This window comes from Gastrolobium bilobum, unplaced genomic scaffold, assembly GCF_033153095.1.
Source record: "Gastrolobium bilobum isolate Gb01-03AN ecotype WA unplaced genomic scaffold, APGP_CSIRO_Gbil_v1 utg10606, whole genome shotgun sequence".
Lineage (NCBI taxonomy): Eukaryota > Viridiplantae > Streptophyta > Magnoliopsida > Fabales > Fabaceae > Gastrolobium > Gastrolobium bilobum.
Genome location: NW_026897840.1, coordinates 246,634 through 263,727, shown reverse-complemented (window position 1 = coordinate 263,727; position 17,094 = coordinate 246,634). Strand labels below are relative to the sequence as shown.

At 32.1% G+C, this 17,094-nt stretch overlaps 3 protein-coding genes across 4 annotated transcripts; 1 reads left to right on the top strand and 2 right to left on the bottom strand.

Moving 5' to 3' along the window:
* Window positions 1–786: 786 nt before the first annotated feature.
* LOC133310772 (uncharacterized) lies at window positions 787–2,073 on the bottom strand. The gene is made up of 3 exons (XM_061511760.1): window positions 1,889–2,073; window positions 1,720–1,774; window positions 787–1,174 (listed from the first exon to the last, which is right to left on the bottom strand). The coding sequence occupies exons 1-3, from the start codon at window positions 1,975–1,977 to the stop codon at window positions 1,046–1,048; spliced, it is 273 nt and encodes a 90-aa protein (XP_061367744.1). The 5' UTR covers window positions 1,978–2,073; the 3' UTR covers window positions 787–1,045.
* An 822-nt stretch (window positions 2,074–2,895) lies between these two features.
* On the top strand, window positions 2,896–4,915 carry LOC133310785 (pentatricopeptide repeat-containing protein At3g51320). Its single transcript, XM_061511773.1, has 2 exons — window positions 2,896–2,908; window positions 3,056–4,915. Exons 1-2 carry the CDS (start codon window positions 2,896–2,898, stop codon window positions 4,723–4,725), a joined length of 1,683 nt encoding a protein of 560 aa, XP_061367757.1. The 3' UTR covers window positions 4,726–4,915.
* Window positions 4,916–7,959: 3,044 nt separating this feature from the next.
* LOC133310754 (SKP1-like protein 1B) lies at window positions 7,960–9,726 on the bottom strand. Of its 2 annotated transcripts, XM_061511737.1 has the most exons (3): window positions 9,334–9,726; window positions 8,203–8,267; window positions 7,960–8,121 (listed from the first exon to the last, which is right to left on the bottom strand). In XM_061511737.1, exons 1-3 carry the CDS (start codon window positions 9,625–9,627, stop codon window positions 8,094–8,096), a joined length of 387 nt encoding a protein of 128 aa, XP_061367721.1. In that variant the 5' UTR covers window positions 9,628–9,726; the 3' UTR covers window positions 7,960–8,093. The 2 variants fall into 2 exon arrangements, with proteins under 2 accessions (XP_061367721.1, XP_061367720.1); XM_061511736.1 differs by having other exon boundaries at window positions 7,960–8,267.
* Window positions 9,727–17,094: the final 7,368 nt, after the last annotated feature.

Sequence of the window (17,094 nt, the reverse complement as noted above, 5' to 3'; positions counted from 1 at the left end):
AATAAGAAAAATCTCACAATTATGCCAGTTTTTTGATACAAAATTTGTAAATGCAGGGAACTTGGTTTTTTTATTTTGTAAATGCAAAGTAACTCAAGAATCAAGAAACCTCATTAACAAATAACTCGAGCAAAACTTACAAAATTTGCTAAACAGGAGAATATTAAAAATTTCTCCTAGACTGAAAAATGAAAATAGCGTAAATTGGAAAATCTCAAAATCATGAGAGGATTTGATGTTAGGGGGAAAAGAAGAAGAAGAAGAAAAAGTGTTTTTGGAAGGTTGGCAAGTAGTAAAAGACAAGTCAAGCTACCAGACCTCATTGAGGCAGACATTTATATTCAAGATCAAGAAAAGCTATCTTGTACATCAATCTTCTTCTATTGCTTTCTTTTAGCCTTTCTTTTCTTTATATATGTATATATGATGAATGACTAACTAATATAATCAATACATGTCAAAGAAAAAGTTGAACGTATTCACGTTACTATCCCTCTCAATAGATGGCATTGATAGTCAGCAGTAACATCGATCATCAAAAGGCTCTTTCTGCAAAGCTATTGATATTATACATCTATACCAAACCCCTCTATATACGAAGAACCTTATCTCTTGAATAGAGGTCAGTATCCTCCACGCTTTACTTAGACAAAAGCAATTATCCTTTTTGTTTTACCAAATTGTGTATCTCCCTACTAAAATTCCCACGAGTTATATAACAAAGGTTGAATCATGAATTTAAAGATAAAAATCTAAGAGATACAAATCAACTAGCTCATATAGGTTAAAATATTCAAACAACGAAAGGAACGGGGAAAATTAAGAGATTTATTTGTTCAAATTTTTTTCATAGAAGGAAGCACAAATCTTCCCCAAAAGTGTAAACAGGGTAGGGTAACTTCTTACTCACACAACATTCTACCAGGCTCACAGATAGTTGATAATCATATGGAGAAAGAGACATGACATGAGGAAACGCATAGAAAGGGCAACAGGAACCTTGCGAAATTAAAGTCCAAAATAAAAATAAAAATTACAGTTCGTCTTAGGAACTTCTTCCTTGATTCTCTTCATTCACCGCAGATAAATTGGCATCATCATCAGGTTTTGATGCATCTTCTTCCTCAAGTATCTTCCCATCTTTTGGAACCAGGCAAGGAATCCCATTTTTTACCTAACAGATAAAAAAAATAAAAAATGGAACACTAAGTCATCACTAAAACTATATGCACATTATTTACATGTAATTATGTCCTTGTGTGTCAATGTCCAGTTATATCAGCCATTTTGGTTATGTTTGGATTGAGGAGTTTGGTTTTCTTTGCAACAAATGTTTTTATTCATTTACCCCTACCCGAGAGAAATTTACAGAAAGAACAAGCTAAAAACTCATAAATACTGGAAAATAGGGCGTTATACTGGCAGTGTCAATTGAAATTTCAGTAACCAAACCACACTGTTAACAAACAATGAGCCATAAAATTCAAAAAGGATCAAAAGAAACAGGGCAATTGACAATTACAAGTGAAAGATCCAAACTCTGTTGAAAACCCATTTACCCAAGGGCCGAAAGTAACCATTTTTAAGTGCATATATTGACAACACAGTTACATGTAAGCATCTAAACGCAAAACTTGAAACAAAACAACAACATCATGCACAAAGAAAGAAAAATGAAAGTTGAAGAGAGAGGAATTAGAAGTAGGAGTTAAAACCGACGGGAAAAGAAACGCCAATAGCATCGCTAATTAGGGAGTTCGATTCCTCACAATACCTACACAAAATAGAGATGACTCTTGTTAGGGAAGACGTACTGAGATTTTTTTTTTGCTTTTTTTTTTTCTTTGCAGTAAAGAAGAAAAAGAAAATAAAAAGGGATTAAAATGACCTCAAGGGTTGCTTCGAGAGAGGGCAAACGAGGATCTCGGATAGGGTCTTCCCTGCCTTTTGCAAAACTTCTCTGCTTACTCTCGCCATTTCACTTCATTTCAATCTCATAGTGTCTACTTCGTTCAATTCAATAAACGTTTTGCAGCGAACCGTACTTTGCCGAACCTAACAAAACGACGCCCCCAGAATCATTAATTCGAGTGATTACTTTCCCGAACCAATTACCACCGGCAAATCAATTTTATCGTTACATCAATTATTTTTTATTATTGTTGTTAAAATTTTGATTTATTACTATAATTTTATATTTTTATTTTTTTCATCAAAATGATTTTACTAATATTCTAAACACTTTTATATTTTTACGCTTTTTCACGATTTTTTTACATTATGATTTTACGTTTTATGATTTTTTAATCTCCTTTCGATTTTACTTAATATCTCTATTTTAACAACATTGATTTTGATTATTTATTTTCATTTTTATATGATTATGATTCTCCATATTTAATGTGAAAGCAATAAATATGAAAAATCACAACCATACAAAGAAATATAAAATATTAAATATGAGAGATCATAACCCTACAAATATGAAAATAAATATACCTGTTGGATCAACATAATGATCTAACTGTGAAATGAAATTATTTGATAGTAACACTGATTGATTGTTACAATATCATTCACATTATTTTATTAATTACAAATAATGGAGGGAAAAAACGAGAAACAATAAATCCTTTTAAATAAGAAGAAAATTATATATATTGTCTTTTTTTTTTTTATTATCTCTCATTATGAAATTTCAATCATTGATTTTTAAAAAAAGATTGGGAGTAAGTATAAGATTTTTCCACTACCTAATCTGAATTTAGCCGATCCCTGATACTTTGCATTTGGGAGAACGCATGCGTTTCGCGTGTTGGTGGTCTCTCGACTGAACAGAGAGAGAGAGGAGAGGCTATGTTCGTCAATGGCGATTAAGCGGAAGGGAAGCTCCAAATGTATGGCCAAAGTAGAGTCTCAACCCGACAACTTGTTCAATTCAGAAACATCATTTTCATGCGTCCCATCACCAACACTAACATTAACATTAACATTAACATTGACATTAACGCTACACCTTCTTCTTGTTCTTCTTCTTCTTCATTAATCCCTGAAGAAAAAAGAACACACTTATTCTTCTCCCCCTTACAGTTCCAAGCCCTTCTTCAAAGCTCATGCCAAAGCGCTCGCAATCTCCTACAAATCCAAGCTCTTCTTATCACCTCAAGCCTTTTCCGCAACCCCTTCTTGGCCCGCACCCTTTTGAGCCGCTCCTCTCATTTATGCCACCTCGCTTACACCCTTTTCATCTTTCGTTACGTTAATCCCTTGGATACCTTTTGCGTTAACACCGTCATCCAAGCTTATTGTAACAGCCATGTTCCCCACGAGGCACTTGTTTTCTACTTTCGCTCTTTGACGAATCGTTTCTTTCCCAATAGCTATACTTTTGTGCCACTCATTGGCTCTTGCTCCAAGATGGGTTGTGTTGATTCTGGGCGAAAATGCCATGCCCAGGCTCTTAAGAATGGGGTTGACTCTGTGTTGCAGGTGCAAAACTCTTTGATTCACATGTATGCTTGTTGTGGGGATATTCAGCTTGCTCGGGTGCTCTTTGACAATATGTTGATTCGGGATTTTGTTTCATGGAATTCAATCATTGATGGGTATGTGACGATTGGTGACTTAAGGGATGCACATGCATTGTTTGATGAAATGCCTGATAGGAATTTGGTTACTTGGAATGTCATGATTAGTGGATATCTCAAGGCTAGGAACCCTGGTTATGCGATGAAATTGTTCCGGGAGATGGGCAAGATAGGACTGAAAGGTAATGCTAGGACTATGGTATCTGTGGTTACGGCTTGTGGTCGGTCAGCTAGACTAAAGGAAGGAAGATCAGTTCATGGGAGCATCATCAGGATGTTCGTGGGGTCAAGTTTGATTCTTGATACTGCTTTGATAGACATGTACTGTAAATGCCGGAGGGTGGAGGTAGCGAATAGAGTGTTTGAGCGGATGACAGACAGGAATTTGGTTTCATGGAATGCAATGATCTTGGGGCACTGCATTCGCGGGAGTCCTGAAGATGGATTAAGCCTGTTTGATATAATGATTGGGATGGCAAAGATGAAACATGAAGTTGAGTCTGTCGAGAGTCCAAGTGCAGATAGAGGTCTAGTTAGGTTACTTCCTGATGAAATAACCTTCATTGGCATCCTCTGTGCATGTGCTAGGGCAGAGATGTTGACTGAGGGCAGGTGCTACTTCAAACAAATGACTGATGTATTTGATGTGAAGCCCAATTTTGCTCATTTTTGGTGCATGGCGAATCTTCTTGCAAATGTGGGGCTTGTTGATGAGGCAGAAGAATTCCTGCGGAGCATGGCAAAATTTGATGGAGATATGTCACATGAATCATTATTATGGGCAAGTTTGCTTGGTTTATGTCGTTTCAAGAGAGATGTCTACTTGGGGGAACGAATTGCTAAACTTCTTGTTGACATGGATCCTAAGAACATTGTCTGTTACCAGTTTCTACTGAACATTTATGCTGTGGCTGCTCAATGGGAGAATGTTTCTAGAGTGCAAAAACTGATGAAGGAAAGAAGGTTAGGGATAATGCCTGGAAGCAGTCTTGCGGACTTGAAATATATTGTTCACAATTTCAAAGTGTCAAACAAACGGCAAGAAGGAATTGAAGCAGTAAACATGATGATGGATGAACTAGCTCATAGATTCAGGTTGCCAAGTTCTCACTCGGGTCAGGAAGAAAACACTAGCTAGAATAATAGCGAAGATGAAGATGACAGATTAAGCAAAACCTTGAACAAGTAGCCTAAAAATTTTATTCAGATTTTTTTAATAATCTGTCTTGATTTTTTGTTGGTCAAACAACCACTAAAAACCATGGAGGATCTCAGTTTTATATAGGTGCAAGTTTCTCTTGAGGGGATGCATCCGGGTGCTTACAGAAAATCCCAATTTTGTATTGAGGTGTTCAATTTATAATTGAGCTGTTAATCTTATTTGGGTTTAGCATTGCTTGTGCTGGACTTACTTTCTCTGTCATCGTGGATTTCCTCCTGCAGAAGGATTAAATGTCAAAATGATTAATCCCCTTGTTAGTGAAATGGATTAGTTAGAGGATGCAACAAATATGAATTTATTTAAGTTTGAAAAATTATGGCAGAGACTGATATCACTACGTACAGAAACACATCCTCTTAACCATGTGGAGTTATTTGTTTTCAACAATTAAATTCATTTTACGCAGTTAACACCCTTTATTTGTTTGAAGAAAATTTCGCTAACAGATGATAAAGGAAAACTAAAACCACCCAATGTGTGTTCCTTGGGAGACAATCCAATTGGTAAGCATGACTTAACTCTTAGAAGATGTTTAATTTGAATAGCCTTTCTTTGTTTGCTGACCTCGGTACATCATCCAACCTCAATTGACAACTAAATAACTATGCTAACTCACAGATGGAGCTATTGTTAGAAATTTTGTACGTGGTAAATATTAATTAATGTTTTTATATTTTCTAAAATAATCGGATTAAAGGATATTTTAATTTAATTTATTGTGATAAGTTTATTGTGATCATGTTTAGTTGAGTTTTTGATATTTATTGGTATTGAATTTAGTTGGACAGGATAATATCGGCATTAGTGTTTGATTGAGCTTAGAGAGTAAGATTCTAACCGTAAGATCTAAGTTCTTCGCTCAGTAGATAAGATGATCCAATTAGGTACACAAATTTTTTTAAGAAAGAAACTGATATATGATATTTTATCTATCATACATGTTTGGATCTTTCTGTTGAATTATTATATAAAAATTATTATAGCTATCCCTGTTACGAAGGTGTCTAGACTAAATACCAACAGATATCGGAAGCTTTAACGGGACCGGGACTAATTCGATTTTGACTATCATCTCCAATGTGCGCTAGTTTTTCATGATCAGTATCTTTTATCTGAAAGTAAAAAAAAATAAAAAATCACAAAAATACATTTCCAAACTTATGTAGCAGGATAAGCATGTCTAACAGGCCGTTTAGATGTGCTTTTTATATTTTTATTTTAGAAGTATTTTTTATAAAATATAAAGTTATTTAGATTTTTTTAAAAAAATTAAGTTTTGAAAAAAAATTGGTTTTTGACTTCTTCTATTTTAGAAGCTAAATATTAGCTTCCAAAAAAAAGCAAGTTTTTTACTTTTTTTTATGGCTGTTAGACATCCAAACAAATTTTGTAGTAGAAGTGGTTTTTTTTGAAAAAAAGAAGCAAATTTTGTTTAAAAAAAACTTATCCAAACGGACCCTAAGATTACCACAAGCGAAGTAATTAAAAACAAGATTTCACTTAAAAAGGGAATAAAAAAATCGTAACGTAAAAAAAAAAATTGTAAAAATATTTTGATAATGAAATTGCTAAAACATAAAAACATAATAATAAATTAGAATTTTAACTAGGAAAAATCACTTTGTAACGTAATCAAAACAATTTTTTTTATGAGATAGGCATTGAATCAAGTTATTTATTGTCAGAATTTATATACCTCTTTCAGAGGGATCAAGTTAATAGTTAGACCCTACTTGTACGTTGACCCCTCTAACTCCCGAAATTTTCCGGTTGAACCCTTGACATCGGGGTCAGAGAGATCAATGCATTTTTTTTATAAAAAAAAAAAATACACGAAATGATGTCATTTGATGATGTGTGTTAATCTAAGAATCGTTACTGCAGATTTAGAACTAGATCTGAAATCTGAATTGTTCTAATTCTACTTTTTCGATCTTCCCTCTAAGACCCAGTCTCCCTGTTCCGGTGATCTCCTCCACTGTGCTGGTTCTTCTCTCCAGAACGTAACGTTAATTTATCATGTCGTCGCCTCTCCTCCGCTATTCTCTATTGGATAAGGGATCTACTTTCACATATTGTTGTAGGTGCATGAGAAAGTCAAGAAGGGTCTGAGTTTGATGATATAACTTTCATTAACTCTATTGGAATATGTGTTTTATACTTTGATAGTTTGATACTTTGATTAGTCTGTGAATATTGACTTTGGAATATGTGTGTTATACTTTGATACTTTGATTAGTTGCTAAATATTGACTTGTGGATATAATTAGTTGAATTATGTTAAGTATATTTTGAATCTTTAATTATAGGTGGTTTGATTTTTTTGAATTTTTCTTATAAAATATATATATTTATATATATTTATATTTTTTTAATCTATAAAATTGAGTCAGTGACCCCCCAATTCAACCTGTAAACCATTTCCAAACCTTATTATAAGATGATGGAGAATGAAATTCATCTAAATTTGACTTTCTCATATGCTCTAGTGAAATTGTCATCCGGTAATAATCATTTAAATTTGACTTTCTTATATACTCTAGCTGAAATTGCAATCGTATTATACACTTTTTGTTTTAATATTTTTCTTGAAATTCTAAAAAAGTTGTTTTAATACCATTAAAAAGCATGAATTTCCCCTTTAAAAATACCTCATCGTTCAATGCCAACTTAACCTCTGTTATGGGATAATAACAATAAAAGGGGGAATCATAAGAGCCACAAGGCATCTAGAGCCCCACCATTTAAAAATTGTACCTAAACAATGTAGCTCCACACTAATTCATACATTAGTTATTAGTGACGAAAAATATGCAGCTACCACCTTAGTGAAGCTGGTCATGGAGTCTTTGAATATTGCTTTGCTGCATCACCTCCAAGTTAATGGCATAAAGTGGTCTTTCTTAGTTAATGAGGGGCCTAGAACACATAATAGGCCACAAACTGAAACCTGCGAAGGTGGTACATATACATTACCAGTAAATTATGAGACGAGAGATAGGGAACGACAGGTTGGCAAATATTGAATTATCAATTAGCCTCGGACCAGGATCAACGCATTCCATCATCATATTCAACTATTACTTACAATTCAAAATGCCCTTATTCATGAAGAAATATAATCTGACCCGCGAACATAGTCAACAGAAATAGACGAAAAGATAAAACAAACAAGTATATATATAGCATAGTTAAATCTACATGGAAGATCTTTGATAAACAAAACAAGCATAGCATAAATCCACATGGAAGGTCTTTGATTAGTTTTTAAGAGCTTAACAAAATCATTCAAATGCCCACTGGTTTTCCCGACGAACTTCCTCCTCTTCCTCGGGAGTGAAGTCATTCTTAATGTTAAAGGTCTTGCGAATTTCCTCTGGAGTCTTCCCCTTGATCATGTCAGCTACGGTCTGGCACGTAAGGTCCAGCAGGCTCTTAATGTTCAAGTAGTTTGCAGCCTGAAAAGAGAAATGTCATACCAATAAGCAATTGTACAGCCTTAACCTACTAAATAAACAGTCATTATGTCGCCACAAATAATAAAAACATGGCAAAAGATAAAATGCAATAGCAATAAGTTTGTCAGATGCAAAATATGAAAAGGCATGGACGGAAACATTGACAGTTGATATCACTTGCAGATGCCCAACATACTACGGAATTGTTAGAATCCTCTATATACTTTACGTTTCTCTCTAAAGCAGTGTACAGGCCATCAACTCGGTCGGAATACTAGGTCCATAAGTCATTGGTTCAGCAAGTAAAATTGAATTTATGTAAATATATCTAATACATATAAAAATAGAGGTAATGTGACAACTAAAATGATATGGTTTAGTAGTTAGTATTACACTCCCTCCCTTTAGGTGGCTGGTTCGAATCCCTCGAGAGTAATTGTGGTGAAATATTTTGCCATAATTTTCAAGAACCCCTATTGGGTTAGCAATGGTTGAGCCTGATTTAAAAGCCGGTTCAACAGGATCTAGAGTGAACCGGTCAAATAAAATAAAATAAAATGACATATATAATGTAAATTTAACTAAAGCCACCTTTTCTTCTTGGTAATGACTAAAGCCACATTTTATCTTAAAGAATAATGAATGTCATCAATGTGAAACTTGCAAGTTTACACTTTAGTTACAAAACTTCTACTTTTCTCAAAAAAAAAAAAATATGTACATCTTAATTAGGATCCTAGCTCACAATAACGTTGAAATCTGAATCCAGATTCAATACACAAATATAGAGACTACGCAGTGAACAAAGTCAGCAATTTTTTTTTTTTTTTTTTTACATAAACTCTCAATAAGTAATCATAATAAGTAACTTGATCACCGATCAAAATAAATAATCCCAAACAGAGCCTAACAACGACACGAACTATACAGATTCCCAATCTCAAAAATCCAAATCTAACCCCCAATCAATAATCTACCAACGCAGACAAGTCAAAAGTCGATATAACAGTCACTAAAACTATATCATAAAATCAAAATCAAAAACAAAATCAGAATCGGAACTGACCAGGATGAGATCGAAGAGCGTGGCCTGGTCAACCTTGACGAAATCAGCGTCCCAAGTTTTGAGGTCCTCATCGGATGGCTTCTCGTCGGGATTCGCGGCTTCGACGTGCTTCTTGCAGTATTCGATTACCTTCGCCAAGATCTTGCTGGTGACGTTGGGGAGAGGGATGCCACTGTCGGCGCAATCGTCCTCAATCATGTGCTTGATAGTCTGGGATTCCAGCGCCACCGCCTCATCAACCTCGAAGGCCTCTCCGTCGGAACTCTTCAGGGTGATCTTCCTCGTCGACGACATGATTTAGATTAGGATGAGATTTTCTTCACCTTACGCTGATAGAAAAAAGAAGAAGGTAAAATCCCTAACCCTAACTTTACTTAGGTTATGTGATGTGAATGGAAAAGAACGAAAGGGGCAGCACGTTATTTTATAGGGCAAATTCGAAGCAATTATTATTTTTATTTTTTATTTTTTGGAAAAAAAAAAAAGCAATTATTTTTTGAATCTCGGGTTATCTGATGCATCATGGGTCTCCTACGTGGCAATAACTCATTGTTTCTAAAAGGATTCTTTCCTAACATATTGTTATTATTTTAAGGAAATAACATCTATCATTTTAAAAAATATAAACTTATATCTTTTTAGATTCTAACCGTTGATTTTTGTCCATCAACGATTATAATTTATTGGATTAAAATTATTAATTACTTAATAATAAATTTAGCCCATTAAGTTTGGCCCAATAAATTATAACCGTTGATGGACGAAAATCAACGGTTAGGATCTAAAATGATATGAACTTATATCCTTTAAAAGGATAGATGTTTTTCCCTTCTATTAATTAATAAATATAGATTTGGAGATTTTGTTGCCACATTTGATGGCAAAAAAATTTATTTAATGTTTTTTAATAAATTAATTATGTATTTATTATAATTTATAATTTTAAAAATAATTACATATTTATTGCACAATAAGATGCTCATTTTGGGCGTCATTAATAAAGCTTAAATTGGCGTCACTCAAGAGGCAATGAAGCCTAAATTTGAGCGTCACTCATCAGGTGTTGACACATGTCATATTTTTTTTTCCAAAAATAATAATAATTTAATCATAAAACTTCTGAAATCCATAATTTTTGACTCGGGTATCCAAATCAGGTAATTCTTTTTTTGATTCCATATAACTTTTCGAGATCTACGCAATAACATCTCATTTGACATATTTTATTTCTCACAAACACAATTTAAATTTGCAAGAATGATATTATAAGAGGGTTAAATCCAGAAGCCTCTGGGTTCTGGGTTTGTGATTTAATATAAAAAAATAAATAAAATTTTGATTTGTGATTTAAATTTTTTTTATAATAATTTTTTTTATTATAACAAAAATTTGGTTTGTGATTTAAATTAAAAAAAAACAAAAATTATTATTAATAAGGAAAACAAAATAAAGATTTGATTTGTGATTTAAATTAAAAAATCAATTTGCGTAGAAATAAAGGAAATAATTAAATAAATATTTTAAATCTCTAAGGAAGAAGGATATTATTTTTGAAATTAACGATTAATGCTATAAGCTTCTGGGTTATTATTCGTGTTCTGAAATTAATGATAGCTTATGAATGTTTTTCAAAAATAAGATTACCTAAATTAGGCGTGATTGTCTCTTTATTGAAATCCAATTTAGACGTCATTGGTGACGTGTCAGGTGTTGACACGTGTCATATTTTTAAACTCAAAAGCCTCTGAGTTCTGAGTTTGTGATTTAATATCAAAAATAAATCAAGATTTGACGTGTGATTTAAATTAAAAAAAATAAATTTTTTTATTTTTATTATAAAAAAATTTGGTTTGTGATTTAAATTAAAAATAACAATTATTATTAATAAGGAAAACAAAATAAAGATTTGATTTGTGATTTAAACTCAAAAATCAATTTGAAATGTCTGTATTAATAAAGAAAATAATTAAATAAATATTCTAAATCTCTAAGGAAGAAGGATTTTATTTTTGAAAAACATTCATAAGCCATCATTAATTTCAGACTACGAATCAAATCACAAATCACAAATCAAATTTTTAATTTTATTTTAATTTAAATCACAAATCAAATCTTTATTTATTTTTTTATATTAAATCACAAACCCAGAACTGAGAGGCTTCTGAATTTAACCGCTCTTATAATATCATTCTTTTAAATTTAAATTATGTTTGTGAGAAATAAAATATATTAAGTAAGATATCATTGCGTAGATATCGAAAAGTTATGTGGAATCAAAAAAAGAATTACCTGATTTGGATACTCAAGTCAAAAGTTATGGCCTTAAGAAGTTTTATGATTAAATTATTATTTTTTGGAAAAAAAATATGACATGTGTCAACACTTGATGAGTGACGCCCAAAATGGGTGTCTTATTATGCAATAAATGTGTAATTATTTTTAAAATTGTAATAAATGCGTAATTAATTTATTAAAAATCATTAAATAAATTTTTTTGTCCACGTTGGATAGATTAACTCACTAAAGGCATTTTTTTTTCATACTTTTATTAACACAATTACTTCTCAGTTAAATCTTGGTCGAGCACGGATTTGAATCTTGTCAGAATCCAAACTAACTTTTTTTGAACGAGTTTATATCAAATATTTTCCTAATAAATTTTACTTGGAAAGATTTAATTTTGATTTATAATTGGTTTTATATTTTTTTTACTATCATTAAAGTTATCAACATTATTTTATTATTACAAACAGTATTTATGAAGTTTAACTTTTAACATATCATTGAACCATAATATAAAATTTTGTATTAAATTTAAACTTTTTTGGAATATATTCATGTGAAATCAAATTTATTTTAATATCAACTTATTGAAAATTGGGGGGGGGGGGGGGGGGGGGGGGGGGGGGGGGGTTTCAAATCGATAACTAGTATTACTATTACTCATATACTGATTAAGATTAATAATGCTTGACGTCACTGATCATGTTGTTACAAGAGTAATTTGTTATCCCTCCGATATTGTTGAAAGATTATGTTATTCGAATTAGTTTAAAAGATATAAATATCTGAAATATATTGGAAAAAAATAGAAGAAGTAAACTTAGATAGAAAGCAGATTTAAACATGATAAAGTTGATTTTATTTCTAGTAATTATATAAATATATTTTATGACTATCTAAATATCAATATTTAATAAACTAATAAATAAGACAGGAAGAATTGAATTAGGATTTAAAAATTGGATAAAAAATAAATTTAAATATGATAAAATTATTTTTTATTTTTTAACCAATCTCACATAGATTCAATATATATCTAAATATCAATATATAATAAATAAATGATAACTTTAAAGTTAAATATAAAATAAGTTTAAACATGATAAAATTAATTTTATCTTCTAGTCAATCTCAAATAGATTTGATATCTACCTAAATATCAAATCAATGTATAATACATAAAATTGGTTTTATTTTCTAGTCAATTCAATTGATTTGAGTATTTTTACTTATATTGTATTGTGAGTATTTTTATTCAATTATATAATTAATTTATTTTAATTATGAATCTTAAAGTATATATTTAACCACCCCACAAAAAATACTGACTCGTCATTGTTTTATGACAAAAAATTTGATTATAATTTTACATTCATATGTATAGGCATTCATCTAATCCTTTCAATTGTTAATTAATTTTATACTATTTTCAATTAAGTAAAACTAATATTTTTTCTTTCATGTAAGAACGAAGATCCATTACGAACAAAACTTGACGATACTTATAAATTGAAAAAGATACACTAGATCTAAAAGGAAAAGGAACAAATACGGTCTGTATTCTAAACTATTTAGTAATCAACAATCTAGAAACTTTTTTATAATATGTATTTACATAATTGAATGATAAAAAACCGTGAATATGTAGGATATGAACAACTAAGAAATTATGCATTTAGGTATCAAGAATCAATATTGTAAAAAGAGAGGAGAGATTGATAAAGATCTTAACCATAAAATTATAATAGTTTGGATGAAATTACAGGTTTTGTGTAATTCCAAAGTCACAACTTAGGGGTGTTTGATAGAGGAGAAATTTTTTTTTATCCGAGAATCATACTTCCTGAAAAAATAAGTTTTTCGAAAATGTTACCAAAAAGCCGTTTGATAAGTAAAATATAATACTAGAAATATTGGATAAGTTTCCTAATTCTGGTCAATTTTTTCAGTACTTTTTTCTATTTCCCCATCAATCTAAGAATACCATCTTTGTATGAAATTTTCACTCACAATTTACACACAAAATGGATTCTTAGGTAAATCACTTTTCCGTATAAATATTTTGAAATATGATACCAAATATGGTTGTTCCAATATGATAAATCGGGATGTCCAACCTAATGTTTGGTACATTTCTGTTGGATTTGTGTGCCCTCTCAAGTATCTACGGAGAGATACCATAGAGATCAACGGATCATTGTGCACTATAATAAACAGCATAGCCCAAGGATGGGGTGTGTGCACAGTGACAACTAAGAGAAAGAGGGTTTAGAATCTGTGTATCTTATTGGCTTAACCTCTTGTTTATAGATGAGTTACCTGATAAGAGACAAAATTGTACTTCTGAGCCTCTTAGGAATATTGGGGGGCCAAGTCTAATTGTTTAGCTGTCTGGATAGGATCGTCATTAATAGAAGATTCCCTTCGTTTTGCGTTGTCCTTTATTGGACCTTCTAGAATATAGGCCTTTGTCGAGTCCATAACAATTGCCCCCCAGTCCGGTAGTCTGGGCTACCGGGGTATAATAGCGGTTGTCTCCACATTTAACGGACTTGTCTTCTTTTTCTGAATATTTTCTTTGCTTGTAGTCGCTTTTGTATTTGACTTGTTTTGTTACAATATTTAAGCTTTGAACCTGGCGATGTTCACTATGGGTTTCTAATCTGATTGCGGCTCTTTTCACGTCAGATAATTTCACCATGTTGATTTGTGAGTCATTTCGGATTGGGGTGTGATCCTTTGCCAGGATCAATTTGCCAGGATCACTATTTCTCCAAACTCGTCTTCGTCTTTACCCCAGATTTTTATCCTGGGACTTTTCTACAGATCACATCTCTCCAAACTCATCTTTATTTTATCTTGAATTTTTGCCCTGGATTTCTATCCCGAATCTTTTATCTCGAATTTTTATCTTGTGACTTTATCCTGAATTTTTATCCCGGATCTTTATCCCGAAATTTATCCTGTGTCTTTATCCCGGATTGGGGTGTGATTCTTTCTCCATAGCACATATCTCCAAACTCGTCTTTATTTTATCTTGAATTTTTGTCCTGCATTTCTATCCCGAATCTTTTATCCCAAATTTTTATCCAGTGTCTTTATCTCGAATTCTCATCTGATTCCAGCTCCTTTCACTTCGGCTAATTTCACCAAGTTGATTTGTGAGTCATTTCGGATTGGGGTGTGATCTTTGCCAGGATCATTATTTCTCCAAACCTGTCTTCGTCTTTACCCCATATTTTTATGCTGAGTCTTTATCCCGAATTGGGGTGTGATATTTTCTCTAGATCACATCTCTCCAAACTCGTCTTTATTTTATCTTGAATTTTTGTCCTGGATTTCTATCCCGGATCTTTTATCCCGTGCCTTTATCTTGAATTTTTATCCCGAATCTTTACCCCGAATTTTATCCTGGGTTTTTTACCCTAAATTTTTATTTTGGTTCTTTACCCCAGATTTTTATCCTAGTCTTTATCCCAGATTGGGGTGTGATTCTTTCTCTATGATTACATCTCTCCAAATCCGTCTTTATTTTATCTCGGATTGAAATGTGATCCTTTTTGCTGAGATCCTATCTCTCTAATTCCTTCTTCATCTTTATCTCGGATTGGGTTGTGATCCTTTTGCTAGGATCACATCTTTCCAAATCATTCTTCATCTTTATTTCGGATTGATGTCTAAGTTTCTGAAATTGGAATCTGAAGCTTTAGTTGGGTTATTTAGAGCTCGACTCTATGGCCGAATTGCTTCACTGGTGAAGGCGGTGGCTTTTTTTATCATTTTGGATCTTGAGCAAATCAAATTAAGGAATTATTTTCTTATTTGAGTTGATCTCTTTCCTTTTTTGAATGGGTCTTTCGTCCTTTCTTTATTTGAATTATATCATATGAATTAAAATGAAAGAAATAAATCAAATTAAAGTATGAAATCAAATTAAGGAATTATTTTCTTAGCTTAGTGGATCGCCTTCCTTTTCTGAATGGATCTCCTGTCCTTTCCTTATTTGAGCCATATCATATGAATTGAAAAGAAGGAAAAAAATCAAATTAAGGAATTATTTTCTTATCTTAGTGGATCTTCTTCCTTTTATGAGTGGATCTCCTGTCCTTTCCTTATTTGCTTTTGGCACTTTGATCAACCACATGCGGTCACGGTCTCAATCACGGTCATGGTCTCGATTCAGTATCAATCTCGATCTCTGTCATAATCATGATCCCTTATCTCAGTTTTGTTATGTCAGAAAAATATATATAAAAAATTTCATGTTGAGAAATTTGTTTGTGCAAAATTGACCTTTTTCAAAGTACCAATTTTTTTTTTTTGGGACCTTTTTCAACGTTTAAAAAATGGAAGAAGTTAAAAGCATTTAGGAAATTAATCTTACCACATTGATTGAATAGGAAAAAAAGAGTTATAAATTACATTATTTGAATTGAAAAAGCCTTCACGTATTACTTGTTAATATTATTATTTTTTACCTAATAGCATATATTGGAATTAAGAAAGTTTCTACATGTAGGGGATTTGATTTGCCGAAATGACTTCATGGGTGTTTCGCTTGTGGTAAATACAAGTGTTTTCTCTTTTCTGTATTAATTTATTTTTAATTAATATTATTACATTTGAATCAATTATCGACCGAATCAAAATATTATCCTTCAATTATAAATATATATAAGAAATATATTAATTTTGTGTTCGATTTCATTGCTATATTATTTTGCTCCTTTTATGCTGTAGAATTAACAAACAATTGAATTTATGCTCTCCTTGACTAGACCATTTTGCTTTTATCTGATTTGAGTTTTGATATGATCTAATATTGTTTCTATGATCTGTAGTTGCTGATTTTAAGATCAAAATGCTCACAGTAGGTGGGAAGAGATTAAAACTAACAATTTGGGATACTGGTAATATATTAGTCAAATCTTGTGCTTTTTTACTGATTTATGTGTATAAGATTATCTGATTCTTTTATATTAAAGGTCTTTCTAGAATTACAAAAAAAAAAAAAACGTCTTTCTAGAAATATATATTTTTGCCCCTCTCGTATAAATTTCTGGGTTCGCCACTACTATACTAACACGTGACTTTTCAATGTGCTTTTTCCTCACTCGCACACTTCTTCAAAAAATTTCCCAGGAGGTTACCCATCCCAGAATTGCTCCAAGTCAAGCACGCTTAACTATGGAGTTCTTCCGTTCCAGGCTATCGAATTGTTAGTATATGTAATATCAATTAATTCTTATAAGTTATCTCAAAATGTGTTGTCTCATACCTGCATAGTCTTTGGAATCCCTTTCTTTCGGGGGTCGATTCGATTCATTCATGTAACCCTCGCTGAAAGTCTGTCAGGAGCCGCTCCTTGTCTATGCCCTTTCGCACCGACGATCACTCCCAGCTCTAGTCAGCGCTCGAGATGTTACATGTGGCCTGACTTATTTACAAAAAATAAAAGCCTATTTTAGCCTGTTTAAA